The 21,261-nt window shown below is 42.6% G+C and overlaps 1 protein-coding gene across 2 annotated transcripts in view; it reads right to left on the reverse strand.

Moving 5' to 3' along the window:
- Positions 1–470: 470 nt before the first annotated feature.
- The window catches only part of CDAN1 (codanin 1), a 34,023-nt gene continuing 13,232 nt past the window's right edge, over positions 471–21,261 (reverse strand). For both annotated transcript variants that reach the window (XM_075105679.1, XM_075105678.1), the window contains 18 exons: positions 18,837–19,048; positions 17,939–18,053; positions 16,980–17,123; positions 16,162–16,328; positions 15,469–15,550; positions 14,687–14,776; positions 13,433–13,487; positions 12,317–12,450; positions 11,402–11,505; positions 9,821–9,967; positions 9,306–9,369; positions 8,721–8,799; positions 7,537–7,694; positions 5,877–5,984; positions 5,440–5,503; positions 4,070–4,272; positions 3,221–3,328; positions 471–2,263 (listed from right to left, as the gene is read on the reverse strand). In XM_075105679.1, the coding sequence (XP_074961780.1) occupies positions 2,138–2,263; positions 3,221–3,328; positions 4,070–4,272; positions 5,440–5,503; positions 5,877–5,984; positions 7,537–7,694; positions 8,721–8,799; positions 9,306–9,369; positions 9,821–9,967; positions 11,402–11,505; positions 12,317–12,450; positions 13,433–13,487; positions 14,687–14,776; positions 15,469–15,550; positions 16,162–16,328; positions 16,980–17,123; positions 17,939–18,053; positions 18,837–19,048 (2,160 nt within the window). In that variant the 3' untranslated portion in view covers positions 471–2,137. The remainder of the gene's footprint in view (positions 2,264–3,220; positions 3,329–4,069; positions 4,273–5,439; positions 5,504–5,876; positions 5,985–7,536; positions 7,695–8,720; positions 8,800–9,305; positions 9,370–9,820; positions 9,968–11,401; positions 11,506–12,316; positions 12,451–13,432; positions 13,488–14,686; positions 14,777–15,468; positions 15,551–16,161; positions 16,329–16,979; positions 17,124–17,938; positions 18,054–18,836; positions 19,049–21,261) is intronic.

Raw genomic sequence — 21,261 nt, forward strand, 5'->3', positions numbered from 1 at the left:
GTTTCTTACCTGTTGGTTCCCACTGAAGACCTGCCTGACTTCTGCCCCACAGGGCACAACTATGCTCTTGGGACACAGTAAACAGCTCCTGGGGCTTGGACACCTTTTAAATAAAAACTTCCAAGCATGTTGTATTAGTGAAGGATAATATAGGTATGCTGAGTTCATGAAGACAGCTGTGGCCATGGAATCTATGCAAACAGTTTCACAACACCCAAACAAAGTCAGTTCCAGAGCCGAGAGCACTTTTTTTTTTTTTAAAAAAAAAAAACATTCTGGATTTCAGCCTCTTCCCCCTTCCACCACCTCCACCCCCCACCCTGATATATAAAAAAATATAGTTCAGTATGAGCAAAGCAGCAGCAGCCCAGACAGGAGATACTGCTATACTTTCTTTGCCCCCATGCTTTGTGGCAAGGCACCTTCACCCCCGTACAAAGAGGTTATATAGCGATAGCTTCAACACAAAACAGGATACGTAATCATGTTTATTACAACAAACACAACTTCAAATAAGATCTGCAGCAAAACGTCACATAATGGCCTCAGGGAGGAGGTATGGTTGATACGGTGTACTTGCTATTTCAAGTCACATTACCACGTCCTTGCTGCGTACACAGCATGCCTACTCCTAGGGACCCTCTGCTTTAAGCACATCAGAAAAGCCCCTAAAATAAGGCACACAGATGGAACATGCCAAATCTTTCAATGAAGTGCTTAGTAACCAAGTCAAGAAAAAAAGTCTCAGTACAGTTCAGCCGCTGATGTGCCTCTATGGTTTCCCTCTCTGTAGCGCACAGATTTTAACAAAAGGCACTGTTCTACCGAATGAGTCCTGTTTGTGGCTTTTTCTTAAATCTTTGACTCCAAGATGTTGCCTTTTCTCCCCTTATACAAGGAAGAGGTAAGTTAATTAGCAAGCTGAAGTGCCCTGGGCTTCACTTTGTCCAGAGGTTCTTGCATAACACAGATTTTGCTTTCTGGAAAAACCCTCACTAATAGGACACTCCTAGACAAATGGAAATAATATCCTCACTGCTACAGGGGGGTGGGAAATCTCCCATGAGACAGCTAATGAGCACCTAATCATATTCCGCTAACCACCAGCAGTCCCTACCCCAAACCCCAGTTTAAGGAAATACTTGGCAGGGGTGAACAGGAGATCACACCCTTGGTGACGATCTATCTGCAAGGGCAGAAAACACCCACTGTCCTCCATGAAAAGGATTCCTTTCACAGCCAGCTCTCCAGAGGATGTGAGAGTGCTTTTTCACTGCTTTTTTTTATCTTCCAGGCTGTAGTACTCTTGCTGCAGCACTTCCTGTCTGATAAAACCCAAATTCAAGGCAAGAAGGATTATAAAAACCAGTGAAAAGCAGCCAGATGCCATTTATGTTCACATATTATAAAAGTTTCTTAAAAAATACTGTTCTCTGTCTTCAGTAAAAAATATAAACAGATATTTTATCCCGTATTTCTATTAAAAACCCTGGGAAATTACAAGTTCTATTTCTGACAAGAGATGGAAAAAACACTTAAGCATCTACATCCTTGAAGAACAATGCCATGGATGTTCTGGTGTATATATTTAATATGGTGTAACTTTTAAAGTAAGTCTTAAAAAATTAAAATCAAGACTTCAAAACTGAGCTTACAATGAAAAATAAATATAGGCTCATCTCTGTGTCATACAAGTTCACCTCCTCCATCCCCTGACAGCACAGTCTTTGTTAAAAAGACGGCATCAGAAATTGCATTAAGAGAAGAGACAGCCACCAGGACACCATCTCTCTGATCACAAAATATCTTGCCCACTTGAATGGATTCCTGGATTTGGTGACAGCCTCTTGCTGCGCAAATACAAAAAGTGTCCGAGTCTAAAAAAAATGGCTGCTCTGAGCCATGATCAAGGTGCTTAAAGGACTTTTGACTTGGAGATCCATTGGCTGTTGTCAATCCTTCAGCATAGTCACCACAGCAGAATGTCCATGAACAGAAAGACCAGTGCAGGTTTTGCACACAGTGACCTCTTGTCTGCAGGGTGCTGCCAGCAAAGAGCTCACACTGCATTCAGAAATACTAAAAATTCCATTTGCATCTTCATTAATAATTTTTTTCCACCACAAGTCCACCTCCACTAACTTTGTGCTCTTACAGTACCTACAGATTGCCTGGTCAGCTCACAAGGGTTAGTCCTGGGCTCTTCTATATGATGTTCTGATATAAATACTCCAGACAGCATTTCCAGTTCTTTTATGAAATCCTGTAACAACCAGATACAAACCAGAGAAACCTTATTAACAAAGGTCAACAAAGAGGTTTACTTGTTTTTTCTAATAAAATGCTTTACAAAGTTAGGCATGTTGTTGATAGTTTTCCAGGGCAGAAACCTGGACAAGCTACGACATCGATCGTGAAGATGAATGCCTGTAAGTCTGCATGTTCAGTCTCCTCTCTGATCCCTACACCCCTCTCAAAGATCACTGTCAAAGTTTAAACAGTTATACATCTCCAGCGTGCAAGCGATCACCAGCCTTCAGACCCTGTCCACTTTTGAGCAAGGGGCTTGGGCAGTTCCCCACATTTTGACTCTGGCTACAATAGTCTGACTCCTCCCTCACTCTAGTGGTAGGAGGTGAAGAGGTTTAAATGCAAGTCTGGTCAGTTTAGACCCTTCCCAAGGTGTCATTCTCAGCTGGAGCACAGCAAACACATTCAGGCTAGAACAGAGAGCTGGTAACTGAGCCAGCTGGTTTCCAAACTGGTTAACAATTTGCTTGGAAACATTTCCACAGGTACAGAAGTGCTGGGACTCGCACAGGTACAGAAGTGCTGGGACTCGCACAGGTACAGAAGTGCTGGGACTCGCACAGGTACAGAAGTGCTGGGACTCGCACAGGTACAGAAGTGCTGGGACTCGCACAGGTACAGAAGTGCTGGGACTCGCACAGGTACAGAAGTGCTGGGACTCGCACAGGTACAGAAGTGCTGGGACTCGCACAGGTACAGAAGTGCTGGGACTCGCACAGGTACAGATTTCAGCCAAACACTGGTAACAGTAACAAGCTTATTGGAAGCCAGTCCTTCTGCTGCATTAAGCAGGAGCTATAGATAGGGACGGTTATAGGCTTCATGTGCATGAAACAGAACTACAAGGACTGACTGTTTATGTAGCTTTGCTCTTTATTTCACTTACTGTTCACACACATTCATTACTTACTGAGGGCCAAGGGAGCTCTTTGAGGCTATGCAAGCAACTCTCTACTTCAGTAGTTCTCATAAGTTCATGTTCTACAAGGCCGTGAAGCATGAAAAGGAACAAATCCCACTGCAGAAGAAAAAGAACCAACAAAAAATTCAACAACTCAAAAAGAAATTGATTTTGTGTTTGTTTCTTTATGCCTATATGATTAGTGGTTTTTCTTCTTAGATCAGAATGTGGAGAAAAGGAACAGAAGGAGAAAGCATGTTATTTATCTGAGTGTGGCAACAAAGGACATCAAAAGAGTAACATCCAAAATGAGTGAACAAAATTCCTTTAGGTCATACATTGTATCATACCATAAATTCTCTAAATTTCTAATTCTCAGTTTCCAAACACACCAAGTACTTAATCCCTGTGTGTTCAAGAGCAGCTTGAAAAATCCTTTTCATACCTTCCAAAATAAGTTGGTTTTAGCCTGCAACTAAATAGGGTTCACAAGATGTAAGATGACACTGATACACATGCAAAAATGAAGGCTGATAAGAGACACATGAGAAAGCAACCAATTACAAAATCATGTGCGTTCAATCCTCAGTCTCCCCTGCCAAACAGCCTATTTTGCAATTTGTTCCTAAACTGTGCCTTCCTGACAGGCCCCCGGACAGGTATTAAATGCTGACAAGCAGTACTTGGACCTCTCTTTCTCTGCCCCTGCGTAAATGATGCCAGCTGAGAGCAGACCAAATCCTGCTGGCCTCGCTCACACAAGCAATCAGTTAACACTGCAGGCAGGCAGAACTCTTATATGAATGTCTCAGACCAGAGTGGCTGACCGGCAGCTCCACAGAGCAAAATAAGCTTTACCTCTCGCTGCTTAACTTCTGCAAGATAACCAATGTTCTTCTTGCTGAAGATCAGCTGCACAGGAACAGGTGTCCCAAAGTCCTCCTTCCAGACAGAAAGCAGCAGTTTCAGAAGGCCATAGGTGGGACCATTCTTGACACGCAGCCTCTCGGAGCTCTTCTCTGGGTACTCGGTCCCTAGACTCAGAGGAACACAATCTGAAACTGTAAGAAAAGGAAGAAAGGTGAACTTCTATAGCTGTGTTATTTTCCTTTCTTAGTCAGCATCTCGGTCCAACAGCACATTTTGCATAGCTGGTGTCTAAATAATGACTAAAGCGAAAACATTTAATGAGTGTAAATCAGCAAACCTAAGAGGACCGGAGTTTAGAAACATGCAAAATTATAAGCTTTGAAACTATACAAACAAATATTACATAGAAAGAGACTTACGCTACTACGTCTTGAAAGACGCCTGACTAAATAAAAGTCAGCACAATGTTAAATAAAAGAGGACCTACGTGTTACTCCATAGGAGAGTAACACAGTAAAACACTGTTTAAATCTATAAACAGATTAGGTAGTTGTTCGTGGTTTTGACTCTAGGCAGAGTTGCAATAACTTCATACAAGCAAGAGTACAGCTGCCCAGTGGTTAGCTGCAGCTAAATATACACAGAGGGAAGATACCAGATCTTCCTTGGTACAGACCAATGGAATAGAGCAGGCTTACATTGCTGCCCCCAGAATAAAGTTTCACAATATTCAGACATGAACTGCTTTCTGAAAAAATGAACCATGCATAAAACTTAAGAACATTCTAAACCCAGGAAATTAGAAGGTTGCCCGGGGAGAAAACACCTGCATCCAGATCACTAGCTCCTGCTGCAAAAAACATTGTACTTAACACATTAGAGCAAGAGGAAAAAAAATCACCCTGAAAATACTCACCGAAGTCATAACACAGAGGAAACAAGTTACTTCCATTCTCTCCAAAAAGAGCCATAAAAATATAATTTAAGGGAACAAGCCCTTACTTGAGGGGGTGGGGGGGTGGGCACAGGGGAACCAGCTGCAACTTTTCAGACTCAGAAGTACTGGAAAACATATCACATATTTAAATGAAGGTATCAATAAATAAAAAAACAACGGAGTTGCAAACAGAACACCAGATCTGAAGGCTGGTTAGTCACAGTATAATGCTGGTTTGCAGAAGGTGGAAGGGAATAAGAGCAACCACCCAACTGACAGGAAAAAAAAAAATCTGCAGACTCAATGACACTGAAGAGAATCAAATATCCAAAAGCTCTAAATACAGAAGCCTGACCCCAAGCACATAAGAGAACTGTAATAACAGATTTCAGTCTTAAATAGCTTATCATGACTGACTTACCCAGCAAAGAAGCCAACTCAACCGTGCATTTTGCCAGCTGCTGTTCTGATGTGGGACACATGAACTGGAAAACACACACAAAAAAGTTGTATCTTTGTCCCCATACTGCAGACTGGACAAAACGGGGCTTCACAAGGGATAAAAATATCAGAGAAGATATATCAGACAATTTACAGCAAGAAGCAAAGGGCAGTCATCAGGAGACCATTAAAAACTGAAATAGTAGAAAGATCATATATGAAAAGGGATCCGCAAAGGCTAATTTTAAGTAACAAGCAGATCTACATAGTACAAAAAATGCAGTGCAACTTTGTCACATCAGAGTTCAGACAAAAACCATTCAACTGAACTCAACTGTGAGGCAAGGCAAGTTAACAGGTATGAAGACAGTTCAAAACGGTCCAAGGGGGGTTTTTTTGTTGCTCTTTTGCTTATACCTTTCTGCATCGAAGTGTCTGACTCAATCTTCCCAGCAAGCACTCCAGCCAGACATAGTCAATCACTTCACCCTCATCCCGTGGGCCCACAGCAACACAGAGCACATCCTTGATGAAAAAGACAGCAGTAATTCACCTATTAGTATCCTGCACTTCCACAGGCAGATCTTTGGACCTATGACAGAGCAGGTCACAGATAGTCATCAGGTCCTCAATAAAAGAAAAAAAATTAAGCCAGTACCCTCCTCATTTCAGAAGACAGATTAAAGGTGTATTTTTCATAACCTTACCTAGGTCTGATTTTCTACCACGGTTCTCACTGATATTATGAAGTCAAACTCAGTGAGGGCAACCCCTTCATCCTTCTTAAAACTAACCAGCTCTGAAAGCTAACCAGCTCTGACAGCGCAAAAAGTGAGTTCAGGGTAGAAGTGCTACCAGAGTTGTCTTATATTGTCAAGGTAGCTTCAGCGTCAATAAAAGCCGAGTATGAAGAGCACTAATAAGGTTATGGCACGAAAACTGGTTTAACAAATTTTACGTGAGGTAGCACTTTCCATCACCGGTCATTTGCCACCAATATCAGAAACCCAGGTTGGAAATCAAAAGAATAACAGAATATTTTAGAAGCTGTACCTCAAGATGCCATACAAAAATATCTTCAAAAAGCAACAGTTGATAGAAAAAGACCCTGGTTTCCTCACATACCTTACCCTCCTCTTCTTATTTTATCTCAAGCAAGAAAGCGTTAAAGGATGCGTACTCATTCTTACACAATTGCTGGGAATGCAATGACAGTGAGATCCAGCATTATTGCTCAACCAGACATGAAGCAGCAAAAGAAACAGGCAGGATACATAATGGTAAAGAAGTGAGGTTTTAGAGTTCTTCTTTTTCTCCTGGGTTACTCACACAGGTTGTGCAATTGCATGATCTTTACAAGAACAGTGACCTTTTAAAAGCCTGAGATAAAAGACCAAAATGTAATTTGAACCAGCTTGAACAGAAAATTGCTTGGATCCAAGGCTGAAACTAAGTCCATACCATCATCATCATCTTAAGATATTCTGATTCTCCCTAATTAGAGCTGAATGAAGGTGCAGATGCAGACTGGCAAAAATCTTTCAACGGATTCGTACCGATTCACCTGACAATTCAATGTAGAATTCCTTGTGTGTAAGACAGGACAGTCTACCATGTTATACAGAACTGAAAGGGCCAACAGGAAATACTCTAAACGGAGACCAGGAGACCTTCCATAAAAAGAGCAGATCTACAGAGAAGTAGCTGTTTTGATATGCTGACTCTTCAGCACGCAGTTGTACACAACGCTTACCACACTTGTTTCTACGCTACTCGTATCAAAAATGCCGCTGCCATGCTACCAGAAATCCTGTATGAGATCGTACTCCTGACCAGGGAACTCTGACCTACACATGGACAGCAAGGAGGGGAATAAAATAAATAAATAAATAAAATTTGAAACCTTTCCATCGTGCTTCCTAAACACCCCTCACAGCCAGTTCCTTAGCGCCAGAACATCCCCTTTAAAAAAAAAAAAAAAAAACAAAACAAAACCAAAAAACCCCGAACATCCCCAAAAACACCAAGGTGAAACAAAAAGGGAGTTAGAGCAAGCCAGGAAGTGAACACTATGTACCTTAATCTCATTGATGATTTGGGAGGGAAATGGAGCACAGTGCTGACAGCCTGGAGGGCAGTCCCTTCTCAACTCCAGAGCATCCTCGCCAGGCAAGGGAAGTCCTGGGACTTTCAGCATTCTGTTGAAGGTGGCCTTCACTTCTCTTTTTATGAGTGCTGCAAGGAACAGGGAACAAATCCTGTCTACTTCAGCTTTTCTCTCCCATGAGGCAGGCAACTGTTTCCGAATACTACCCTTATTAGCCTCTCATTCCAAGGGCCATAGCAAATGAGGAGACAACAGTTTACACGTTCAAACCCTTTCCTCTCTAAGCTCCCATTATATTTAATGGGCAGAGGCACACTTACAGAGAGTGTTAACCCACAGCGATAAAAGGCAGCCACCCATTACCACCAAGTACCACTGGCAACTCATCTCATTTTCCAACAAAATATTTCAGCGGGTTTAATGAACACAGTAGTTAAGACAGGAAGCAATGCCAAAGTAGAAAGCTGAATCAGCATGATCATACAAGTTCAACCATTGTGCCCACGAAAGACGTACATTTTCTACCAAAATAAGTTTTGACCAACATCCAAAACGCTAAACTCCTGCTGCTGCAAATGGTGCTGGATATTCTTCTCCAGATTCTTGGCACAACCTCCTGAAACAATGGGTTTTCAGAGATTCTGAAGAGTTGCCAAGGCACTATTACAGAGTAAAAGGACTACAGTTGCCTTCAGCCTGCTAAAAACACACCCAGTCCAAGAGGTGTTTGTTTTACAGAAGATTTCAGAAGCACCCTGTACACATGGACCATAAGGTGGCTTGAGAGAGCAGTTGTCTGTATCATATGTTCAAAGGGCTAAGACAACTTCAGCCTAGATGACATTTTCAGACGAAGCTTTCCACTGCATTCATTCTCGCCTCCATCATTCTCATCCTATGAGCCTCCATAACTAAAAATCACTTACATGGGCCAAGCCTGAAAAAATCCCTGAAGAAGGTTCTTGGAGCTAGAAATCATTCTCCTTTTCCTAAACAAGGAGGGACAGAGCAACTGCATGCTTCCCACTAAAGGAAAAATGAGTAGGACCAAGTACTTTATAACACTGGAATAAATGCTACCCCTTGATCTCAGAGAAAGAAAAAGCAGTACAATATACAGGTTAGAAGCCCCAGTTCAGGGTAAGAAGACTCACCTGCCATGTTGGCAGAAAGCCAGCCACAGGCTTTCTCCGTAGCCAGTTCCACTGCAATGTCTTCTGCACTACTTAAAACCTTTACAGGGAGGATAACAAACAATAGGAGATTTACTACCAGCCACAGCACTATAGTCAGTGAGAAGTCAGATGGAGGTCTAGAGGGAAAAGACTGAATTTTGGTGTGCAAGGCTGAAAGAGAGCACCACCACCTCTATAGGAACTGCTACTCTGAGCAATCGGGCTGACCCGTTTTGATTTCCCAAACCTCACAAAGCCCATACAAACCCCATCAACTCTTTGGGAAGTTGATGCTAAAACAAAAGCACTATCCTTGCAACATGAATGCAGTTTGTATACTGTTCTAGTCGCAACAGTTAGCTATTGGCTAGAGTATTACTTTAGCCAGAATACCCAAGGCAGCCTGGCAGAGGTGACTCTCCTTAGCTATGAGTCCTCACATGAGGGCATCAATAGATTCCATTGTCCTAAGCTATTAAGTGGCAAGTGAAGCAGCAATGGAAAAGTGGTAACGGTCCAGACTTAAAGTCAAGGCCTTTAGTAAGTTTTAGTGAAAATACATACTGCTGCAGATGTCTCTTCTGGCAATAACACCCTTACCGCCTCAGGGCCTTTCTTTTTGCAAAACCTGCAAGAGAAGAAAGAAAATGTGCCACAGGATTAGTCAAAGTTCTTGGACAATGCTCAGAGTGGTGTTATCATAGAAACTTTCACGTGCTCTCTTACAGTCAAAACCAGCTGGAAGACTGGAGTGAAATAAGTCAGACTAAAAGAACCAGACAAGGAAAAAGCAATTACAAGCCACCAAGCTGTAATACTGTTTTCCAAAGAGGGGAAATACAATAGCTGCAGTAGATGTCCGTTTGGAGCTGGAGGCAGAAGGACAGGCAGCACCTTTATTCCTTCCTACAAATATGGCATTAACTGGCTGGAGGCGCAGCAGTCACCCTAAGAAGAGCAGAGGTCACAGTTTATAATTACTAGAACCTGAGCATGACAGGCCAAGCTGAATTAGGCTTATAGATTCTACAGTAAGAAGAGACAGGAAGGCACAAGTTTAAATAACTTTTCCTCCTTACTCTCTGCCTTTGATGAGTGCCTGGGCTCCTTCCTCATAAAGATGAGCGCACACCTCTTCAAGCAGCTTGTCATGATTAGCATCCTCCTTCACTTTATCCTGCAACATGACTTCAGCTCTTTGAACCAACTCTGCTACCAGTGTGGCCCTGTAAAAAAGCAAGAATAATCAGACAGACTGAAATCAATACAATGAACACTGCACACTAACTGTAACCAGCTGTTTCCCCCAATTTAGGAGGATACCTATCTCTCAGGCATGAATGCAATAAACCACTCTGCTAAAAAAATAATTCATCACATTGCACTTGGTACAGTACTATCTCCTTGTTCTTTTTGTAAGGAAGAAAGCAGCAATGAAGATATCAAAATAGTACTATAACTCAAGAGTCAAAAACCTTTAGATTTTAATAGAAACATATATGGTTACAGGTATCTTCTGGCAGCAATACCCTCATACTCTCAATGGACAGTGGTCAGAAGTTCAAAGATGTGAACAGCAGCCCACTACGACCAGCATTCCATGTGGGCTGATACCATTTAATGCCTTCAACAAGTTGGACAACATGACAGTGCAAACTCAGCAAGCTCACGAGCGACATGCTGGAGGGCAGGGCTGCCATTCAGAAGGACTTCTACAAGGTGGAAAATGAACAAACAACGGGGTGGCGACTGGGCACCTGTACAGGCTGGTGTCTACTGGCTAGGGAGCAGCTCTGCAGGAAAAGGATCTGGGGTTCCCAGCAGACAAACTAAATAAGTTACTACTTCCCTCGCTACTGTAAGGCTGCATCTGGAGTACTGTGTCCAGCCTTGGGACCCCAGTACAAGAAAGCCATTGACAATTTGGATGACTGCAGGAGCAAAAGAAAAAAAAAAAAATCACTAAGATAGCTGGGATGCTGGAGTACACGACCTACAAGGAGACTGGGGGGGCCAGTTTCACTTCACCTGGAGAAGAGAAGGTAAAAGGAAGGGTTATAGAGAAGACAGAACAAGCGTCTTCCAGCAAGGATGCAGCTAAAGGTTGACAGGCAACACACACAAGCTGGAACAAGGGAAATTCTGATCGGATATAAGGAAGCGTTTTTCATAAAGCCTGGGAAAAATTAAGCATTGGAACATGGTACTAAGAGGCTGATGAATCCTCATCCTTAGAGACTTTTCCAGCTGAGCTGTTAAAGGCACCAAGCAACCCTGACCTAACTTGAAAGCTGGCCCTGCTTTGAGCAGGAGTTTGGATCAGATGACCTCCAGAAGTCCCTTCTCACATGAGATTTTCCCATCATTAGCAAAAACGTTCTGAAAGGGACAAAGTCCCAAAATGCTGCACTGTGTTCATGTTCCAAGTGTCCCACAGTCATACAACCCTCCTCTTCACATCCTTTCACAAATTCCCCTCTATGGGGGCAACCAGATCTTGCTGGACCCCACTGTCATAGCCTTATAGAGCCTTGGTGTTCTACTACACAGCATACTCTGAGGGAAGCTTTCTTTCCCCCATCTACACAGTTTTAAAGGATCATCTGTTTGCCTCATTAGTAGTTAATTCTGAAGTCACAGAATAGATCATCAGTACTTACTTGATGTGTTTAACACAGTTGGATCCCACCCTCTCTGCCACAAATTCAACCGTTCTCCGTAGGGAGGGAGGCTGGTTGTGGAAGAAGGCCTGTTCCAACTCTACCTGTTCAAGAGAAAAGTGATTAGAGCACTCCACCCAGATTCTCCTCTCCTCAGCACAGTAACGGACAGACCATCCGTAATTGTGCTAAAAGGCACACTATTTGCCTACATCACAATTTCTGCTACTGTAGGATTCAGCACCCCTGTAAGGTATTTGCTCCCTATGTCCTTCTAACCATTTAGCCCAAAGCTCATTACAGAATCATAGAATCGTTTAGGCTGGAAAAGACCTTTAAGGTCATCAAGTCCAACCGTAAGCCTAACACTGCCAAGTCCACCATTAAACCATGGCCCTAAGCATTATCAGAGCTTATGAAACTACAAAAGCAAATGCCCATGAAAGAGAAGAATGGGAGAGTTCTGACAGCACCTACTAGTAGTGAGTTACCACATAGAGTTTGTTTCTGGAAAGAAAGGATCCTTTCTTTTGATTACAGGCTGGTAATCCTGTAGGCTCCTACACAGTTCATTTTTTCAGTGAAAGGCATAGCTACAATCTAACCAAAACAGAGTGTAAGAAAAATACCAACATTTTATGTTAAAGAAGAGGCAGACAGAGAAACAGGCTAGTTGTTCCAATTCCAAGAATGTTTACTGAAGTTATCTGGATTTCAAAACCCACATGGTATCCCAGCCACATGACTATAACAGAATAATGAGGAGTAAGGATGCCCAGCTGTTAAACACAATGTTCCCTGATGCCTAGGCCCATTCTTTTCTTTCCCTGGAATTAGGATACCACTGTGTACCTAGCTCTCACACAAGCAATTTCTCCTGCCCTGCTTCCACTTGTGACTCCCTGATTTCATTACCTGTAGTTTCCGCTGTGTGACAGAAGCCTTGGGTGCCAAGGACTCTGCAGCTGTTGGAGTGATTTTCCTTATCAAACCACCATTTTTTGCTCCACTACCAGCCACAAAAGACGCAAGTAGTTTCCGCAGCTCACCTGTACAGAAAAACGTGTAAAAGCAGTCATCATTCCCATAAGCAAGGGAACAAATCAAAACTCAAGGGAGAGACTTTCACATTGTCCATCCTGTTTCCAGAGCAGACTCCCTCAGCTACTTTGAAAGCTGAGGTTTCAGAAAAGCAGAGGGGCATCCCACCCATTTAACTGGCAGAGCATAGCAAGGCTGGCAGTGCTCCAAAGATAAAAGAGGAGGCTTCCAAAAAGGCCCCTAGCACATAGGACTTGTTCAGAAAGATCTGAGAGCAGTCATTTCTATGCACCCCTTTTTAGCATGGCAAGCAGGAACTGTAAAGTCTACAAGGCCAAGGCAAGCACAGTTACACAAAATTCCAAAGAGTTGGGAGAAAATACCACGGGAGAAGCTTGAAGACATGTTAAACCCCTAGAAGCTTTCATGATGCAAGTTTAAGATACAGTTTTCCTAGCAGCTAAGTCTGAAAAGCAGAGCACCATCCCACCATCTGGGACCCTATTGTCTACAGAGGGGGATTTCACCAGTGGCAGTCAGATCCCAGGAAAAAGATATCTCAAACAACAACCTGATAAAGCACCAGGACACAAAAGGATTCTTCCCCTCTGCCTGGCAGCAGAAATATGCTCAAGGATCAGGGCATTCCTCACAGTAAACACTCCCTATACCTAGGATGGAAAAGTTGTACACTTACTCCTTATAATGCTTCCTTCCAGTTTGTGAAGGATGAGTTCCCCAGACACTCTGTAGGTCAACTATCCTGACTGCATAGCCTCCCTCCCCCAGGCTTCACCAGATAATAGTCACAGCTGCTTGAGCTTCTGCAATACAGCTTTATATCAAGGTTGACTCATACATAACTGAGACCTGAGGTTGTGAAGAGGGGCAAGAAAGGTGATCCAAGGATTCACAGTACCAAAGGACAAATAAAAATAAATATACACTAGTATATTTTATTTGTATAGCAAATATAAATAAAATACTCACCAAGGTAGGGACAGCAGGTATAAAGTAACTGCTGATCCACCAAGGGTACAGAGTCCTGGCAAGAAAAGGAAGGTAACGCTGAAAGGACGCAGCAGGAAAGAAACAGTCTTCAGCAAGTCAGAAATCCCATACGTGTGGTCACAGGCAGGTTTCAGAACTGCCTTTCCATGAAAACAAAAATAACTGGATTCCAAATCCACAGTAAAATTATGAACTTTGCAATGCAAGTGTTCAGTCCAGCCTTGTAACACACAATGAGCTACTCTACATTTAGTTAGTGTAGCTCAACCTTTGCTTCTGATCACTGTTAAAGCCCAACTGAAAGCTGATGGTTACAGAAGGGAACCAGGACTGTTGCCACAGCTGCCACTCATAAAAGAGAAACCTATCCATGGAGGAGAATAAATGAGGCACATCTGCTGTGCACTACACCTCCACAGGTGTCTTCACTCAGGCTGAATGGAACACCACACTCTGGAGTAGTGTCACCCCAATATTACACAGCACAACCAGAGTTATGGGAGGAAAAGCAACTTCAGATCCCACCCATGCAGGCAGAGTGTATGGCACTTAAAAAAAAAAAATCAGTTGATCTCTGCATCTTGTCTTTGCCACTGAAGAGAGAGTCCATAACAGAACTTTCTAATCAGAACAAGATACACATATATCTTAGCAAACTACTGCTCTTTTTTTCAAGGAATACTATGTATTCTCTTGCGTGTCTGGGAGTTACCTGAAACATCACACACACCATAAAGTCACCTCCTTTTCTGCTTGCTCATACTATTTTCAGTTCAACTACCCTTTATCATGCAACTGGAAAACAGGTGACTACAAGACAGCAACCTTACTCTCATAGTCCATCTTACTATTTCTCTTGAATTCACCATCACTATTACTTATTTCTGGGAAGAGCTACAGTTCTGTCAGCTCACCTTGTACTGCAATCATCAGTAAGGAGGAAAGCAGCATCCAATCCTCCAGCATAACTTTGCACCTACTCTGTAAGCCATTGCAGCAGGTGAGATGGCTCCTGCCTGACAAAAGCCCCAGAGCTGTACAGGCACAGTTTACAATCCAGGATGCAATGCAGTTGAGGCACTTGGACAAACCAGGGCATCGCATCTATTGGCCTCCATATGCTCAATGCAGCTGCGCTGAAGCCAAGTTCCTGATAAAATCTTACACTCCTGAGGCCAGGGTAGGTCTACCTTCATCCACATATTCAGAGGACATGCTACTGTACTAACTCACCAAAGCCTGAGCAGATGTCACAGTATCCATCATCAGTCCCTCCTGCCTGACATCAGTGGTAAAAAACAACTCTTCAGGGACCGACGGAACCTGAAACAGAAGCCCTAGTTACAACCCAAACAGCAGACAGTAACTTACACCATTTCTGATGAAGAGGACAGTAAAATCTCACCAACCTCCCATCCACAAAAAAACTAGTGCTAAGGATCCTCTCTGCCCTAAGGAGAACCTTGCCATAAAATTAAAGATTTAGTTTGATCGCAATGACATAAGCCACCTTCCTTACCCTCCCCATACAGCATCTTTCTCTTTTTCAACAGGTTCCTGCTAACCAGTTACCTTGCTTCCAACTGAAGTCACAAAAGGATTTTGGAAGTTCATCACACACCATCCCTTTATGAGACAAAAAATTCCCCAGTAATTCAAAGCTGCCAGCTAGCACTCCATCTCTGTGACAAAAGCTTCCAGTTCTAACAGGAATCAGCTGTCAATTTGCTTATAAGGATGCAGATATTTAAGTACAGAATGTGTTTCAGTGGCAAGCAGAATTCCCATTGGGAAAAAAAAGAATAAAAATGTTGCTTCACACAATCCCACTAAAGGAAAATAATTCTCCATCAGAATACAGAGGATTCTTTGGACTCCACACTAGTGTAAAAAAACATAACAAAATAAACAAACTACTGTTTTGCAGTGTTTTAACTCATTTCAATACTATCCTCTGTTGAGTTGTGTGCGGCTTTTTCTTCAGGAAAGAGCTGGGTGCACACAGCAGACCCTACCTGAAAAAGCCAACCCAGAACTGCAAGGATCAGTAGCTTGTTCAGGAAACTCATCTCCTTATCTTCAGAAAGGACCATTAACCTGCCATGCAGCAAAAGCAGCAAGAGAGTGTTAGATTTTAGTGGCTCAACTTTCATTAAGTTAAAAAAAATCCCAAACCACTCACTTTCTAATTATACTATTTGTCATCACGTGCACATGCCCTACTTGTCTGCCTAAAGAGTGGAAAGCAAGCTCTACTTTTTTGTATATATGCATCTCAGTAACATGCTGGTTTAAGTTTACACTGTAAAAGGCTATGTTAAGTAATTCTCCAGAATGTGCTTCAAATTTTCCTCATGTATATAAGAAACAAAACTAGAGTATTATTTAGGCATAGAAGACCTTGTAGGTTTAATCTTCAAAATCAGTGCTTAGAAATCACAGCTGCAGATGTAGAATGACTGAGTGGGGATTTAAATAATTTTATTTACTTAATGAAAAACAACATATTTAAATAAAATATTAAGGTTGTGTTCCCTTTGCAGCCTTATGTAAAACAAGAAGTGCTCGTGATTGGCACAGGAAAAAAAAGTACTTTTATAAGAATTTCAAACTAGGGCAAGCATGCATTCTCAAACACCGGGCACCTCATCTAAGCAAGCAAACCTTCAGGGAAAAGTTTTTAACAATACCCTTTCCCAGGCTCTTACCTGTATACCCGCAGCAAGAGACAAAATACCTTCCTGTAGTAATCAAGGAAAGGAGCAATATGGTCCACATGGGAAAGGTACTCCACAACCCAAGGAATAGTGAGGATAGAACGTTGATCCCGAATAGATTGTCTCAGAAGCTTCAATACATCCAGTACAGGCAGGGTCTTAATGGACAACAGAAGTTAAAGCAGCAGCTTGAAGTTACCTTTTGATACTTAAAGGAAAACTTTCTATCATGACATTTCTTTCTAGGATTCCATTTTCTGTACAAGTAGAGGGTGACTTTCTGGCTAATGAAAACATTCCTTTGCACATGAGAGGAGGCAAAAACCACACTATGACGGCAAGCAGAGGTCCCTCTGGGACTTTCAAAAGTAAGGCTATAAGGCTGACTATGTACATTGTAGAGTCAAGGTCTAACCCTGCCTCCTGGCATTCAGTATGACACACTGCTAGGAGATGGGTGTGAAACTATCAAAAACCTTCCTGGTAGCTGGATTTTACACTACAAATACAAGTTGTCTTAGCTAGGTCAGAGTTCTGGTATGACAGCCCCAAATTAGCAGAACTAACAGAAGACTGAGTACCTCACCATCGGTAAATTGCTCTCTCTTTTCTAGATTATACAAACTCTTCTTTCCTTATTCCTGAACTCAGAATATGCAGTAGGGGCACAGAACAGTATAACATCATCCCAGGAACCATCGGCTCACTTGAAAAGGGCGTAACTATTCATAATTCCCTCTTTAGATTAGAAAACCTGCCTATCAAACAAAAGGCCACATTAGATTTCTTAGAAGAATTTGGCTTCTTACTTGGTTTCTTAACGCTACTGCAGAGTCTTGTAAGTCTCTAGTTGGTTGCTCCACGGTGCGATATGGCAAGAAAACAAGAAACCCCAGGAACTTGGCAAGGAGTCGTAGGCTTAACAGGACCACAGCGAAACGCTTCTTTTCATCCTGAAATGAAGAAAAGCAAGCTGAGGCAATGCTATTCTAAATTGACAAAGCAACTACCTACACTAAACTTCCACTCCCTTCACGTAAAAGGACCACATAGCTTCAGCACTGCTTTTAAAGGTAAGTTTCCAAAATATGTTTTTCAAGCATTTTAAATTGCTTCTGCCTCCACTGCTTCACTTATCACTTTAAGAAATTAATTCAAGAGCTTTCTAAAATGAGCAGCTGCTCAATCACATCGTCATATTAACAACTTCGGAGTCAATGAAAGACCAGACAGCCAATCTCATATTGCCTCCTTTATACCATTACTGCTCTGCAAGTTTTCATGAACCTTTGGCTGCTACTTTGCTAATACACTATAAACTATGACACCTCTGATAGGTATAGATGAGGGAGTAAACATCTGAACAGGCACTGACTACAAATTCATTCTAACTAAAAACTTTCTATGGGGAAAAGTTACAAGGAGCTATTGCAACTGAGTGCAACAACTGGACTCAGTTATTTCATTGATCTAACACAGGGTACTAACAACCTAAAAAGAGGCTCTCACTTTTCAAACTGTTGTGTATCACCTCTTATGACACAGTTCTATGAAGCACCCTGAAGCATGCAAGTAAATGGCATGGGGCTCAGACATCCATAACCAAGTTGCAAGTTACAGCAAAACCAAATGAAGACGCTCTTGTCCTGCAAATACAGCAGTGGAAGCTCCAAGGCAAATCACAACCAAGCCAGTAATACTCTGGGTACAGGAACAGGTCAGGGAAATTGCAATCCCTGCCAGATGTGTTTGCAAAAAGCAAGCTTACCTGTTCACCCATATCTGCTTCCCCATCGCTGTGCTCATGCTCCACCAGAGTAAGGCCATCCAGTTCGAGTATCTTCAGGCACAGACTGTCCATCAAGTGCTGATTGAACTGGTAACTTCAGCAAAAGATGATGATGAGTCAGACTGGGCTGAAAACAGCAGTAAAACCTCAACTAACACACTGCAAAATTTCAAGCTTGTCTTAGGAGTTGTATCAAGCATCAGCAGACACCCAATGTAACAGACTGAAGACAAGCAAGCAAGGGATAAGACTAGCACTGGCTGACTCTCTTCTTTTCCACTCGAATTTTTGTACTTTTTCAAACAGATGTTATTTAGCAAGTCCCAGCATATGGATAACAACATGGATCTGCCAAAGCAGGAAGCTGTAAAGTAACTGAACTTAAGATTCAAATCTCCCATAGACCACAACTCCTCCATGGTGTGGATTATGAAAAACTCAAACACGACCATTAACCTGGCTTCATCCTCTAACTCAGCTTCACACACTACCACACAAGAAACACTTGCCCAGCCCAGTGCCTTCGGTATGCAGCACTGCATGCCTTGGCACTAGGAAATGCGGACGGCCTGTGACAAAATATTAATGGTTTTATAGAAAGAAGATTATTACCACATAGTCTAGCCTAATGCAGCACACAACACACAAACACACTCTATGCTCCAGGCACAATCTGCTTATTAACGTCACCATGCATGTTGGCCAAGAACACTAAATGCGGTATTATGTATCTTAAAACATTTCTGATATGCTCTGCCTAGGTTACGCCATGCCCCACGCTCCCTGGGCAACATCCCACTGCAAGAGCAACGTGCTGGTGCTCCTCCCCACTCGTCCACACACTTCATCAAGGAAACAACAACCACGGGCAGCTAACCTTCCTGCGCTGAGGATGAAGTCCCTGAAGAACTGCTGGCACCCTGGGAATGAAGGGGGTGGACAAGGTCCTCTGATGCTCTGAGGAACGACAAATCTTTCCTGCAGCCTCTTCAGACGGCTCAGATTATCAGAACCCAGCATATTAAGCACATCCTGGTCTGGGGTGTCTCCCCAGCTTGCGCCGCCACCACCAGTAGGACCTTTACACATCTTCAGGAGACAGAAAGAGTAGTGAGGTGGAAAACTGGTAATAAGGCATCATTTCACTTCATCTCTCACTCCACATATTCTCCCTTCCTGCCATGGTTTTAGCTGGGATAGTTAATCTTCTTCACTGTAGCTGGTATAGTGCTGTGTTTTAGATTTAGAATGAGAATAATGTTGACAACACACTGATGGTTTAGTTGTTGCTGAGCAGTGCTTATACTAGTCAAGGACTTTTCCAGCTTCCCATGCTCTGCCGGGTGCACAAGAAGCTGGGAGAGGAGGGGGCATGGCCAAGAAAGCTGATCTGAACGGGCCGAAGGGATATTCCATATCATATCACATCATGCCCAGTATATTATTTGGGGGGAGTTGGCCAGGGGAAGTAGCAATCGCGGCTCAGGGACTGGTGGCATCAGTCTGCGGGTGGTGAGCGGTTGCATCACTTGTTTTCCCCCCCTGCCCCCGGGTTTCATTTCTTTCTCTCGTTAGTCTCCTTTTCATTATATCAGCAGCAGCAGCACCACCACCATTATTGCTATCACCATTTTAAATATTAAATTGTTCTTATCTCAACCCACGAGTTTTCTTGCTTTTGCTTTTCTGATTCTCTCCCCCATCCTGCTGGGGTGAGTAAGCGAGCAGCTGTGGTGGGGCTAAGTTGCTGACCAGGGCTAAACCATGACACTTCCTCACAAGACACTGTTTTAGGAGTAATCCAAGCATGGCGTCTTCAGGTGGCCTATGTACAGAAGATCTCTTTTCCTCATGCCAAAATATGCTATCCACCTTGGCCCCAAATAGCCTAGAGATCTTGAGAGATGGAATTTCTATCTTCTACATCTAACTCAGGCACATCTAGCAGACTATATCTGGATATGTAGAGAGAGCACCCATCACTTGCATGGTCTTCATGAACCACTCAGTAGGATCATTAGCCCAACCTCCAAGGACTGTGATATTGCACTATTCATTCCCAGACCAAAAATGAATGCCCCCCTCCTCCAAACACACAGATACTACTCAAGACCGGACTCGCTCTAATAAGTCTGTATCTTAGCCCAAAGCTGCACACAGTACTCCAGATGTAACCTAACCAATGCTGGGTAAAGGGAAAAGGTTACTGCATACAGCTACATCTAATTCAGGATAGTTTTAATGAGTGAGATCATACTAAAAAGCAACACTTATCTATGTATGTCAAGAGAACAAAATTATAGGTCCATTTATTCTAAACTGAGCATCCTCTCCTCCCAAAAGGACATCTTGTGACACTTCCCAACCTTAAAATTATCAGGCCTCAACACAAATCCTCAGTCTAGGTTCTTTTCTGCATGAGTATCATAATTTCACACACGATTCCACAAATCACTTTCTGGTCAGAGACATTGGCTTCATTGAAGACTCCTAGTTATCATCTTTGGTAACCCTTGTGAAACCCTGCAGTCTTCATTAAGAAGGCACAGATATAAAGGAGAAATACAGTACCTAGGACTAATTAAATCCTGTTGATGCAACAAAGTCCATCTCACCTCTTTCCCACAATCTCTCTGAACACACACATTAGACAGGACGTTGATGCAAATGCAGACTGGACACCAGAGGAGTTTTCAGCATTCTAACAGCCTGCAACTTCCTGGCAACATGTGGGGGCTAATACTCAAGGGAGGAGGCTTGCGTCTGTTCTGCTATCCAAAACGAACGCACTGATAAGCCAGCCATTTATAGAGAATGCAGTGAATATCTATACTCCAATCAGAAGCATCTTTTCTTTCTGCATTCCTTCAGTTACAGTGAAGTCAAATGATGCTTGAAACTCGCCAAAAAAAAAACCCAACCCTGTAAACTACCACAGCAATGCTATATTAAAAAAAGGCTGTTGCAGTGTTACACAGAAGAACCAGAGACTCTCTGCAGGTAGTACACTCATGTTGCTAATGAACATAACCAGGAACCTCCACATTTGATACATGTCAAAATACATTCTTAATATTTCTAAAAATTATAACTGTTCTAAATTAGAAGGTCAAAAAGTAAATAACCATGAAGAATGAATTCTTATAGCTCACAATGTGCTCAGTGTGCCTTATCCCCGATTTACAGCATTCATCAGTAATTTATCACTAATTTGTAGTTCTAGAAAAGGAAGGAAATTCCCATCCTGGAGACTTGGCTCTCCCAAAAAAAGTTTCAATAGGAAAATCTCAAAGAAACTTGCA

Source organism: Phalacrocorax aristotelis, chromosome 10 (assembly GCF_949628215.1).
Source record: "Phalacrocorax aristotelis chromosome 10, bGulAri2.1, whole genome shotgun sequence".
Classification (NCBI taxonomy): domain Eukaryota; kingdom Metazoa; phylum Chordata; class Aves; order Suliformes; family Phalacrocoracidae; genus Phalacrocorax; species Phalacrocorax aristotelis.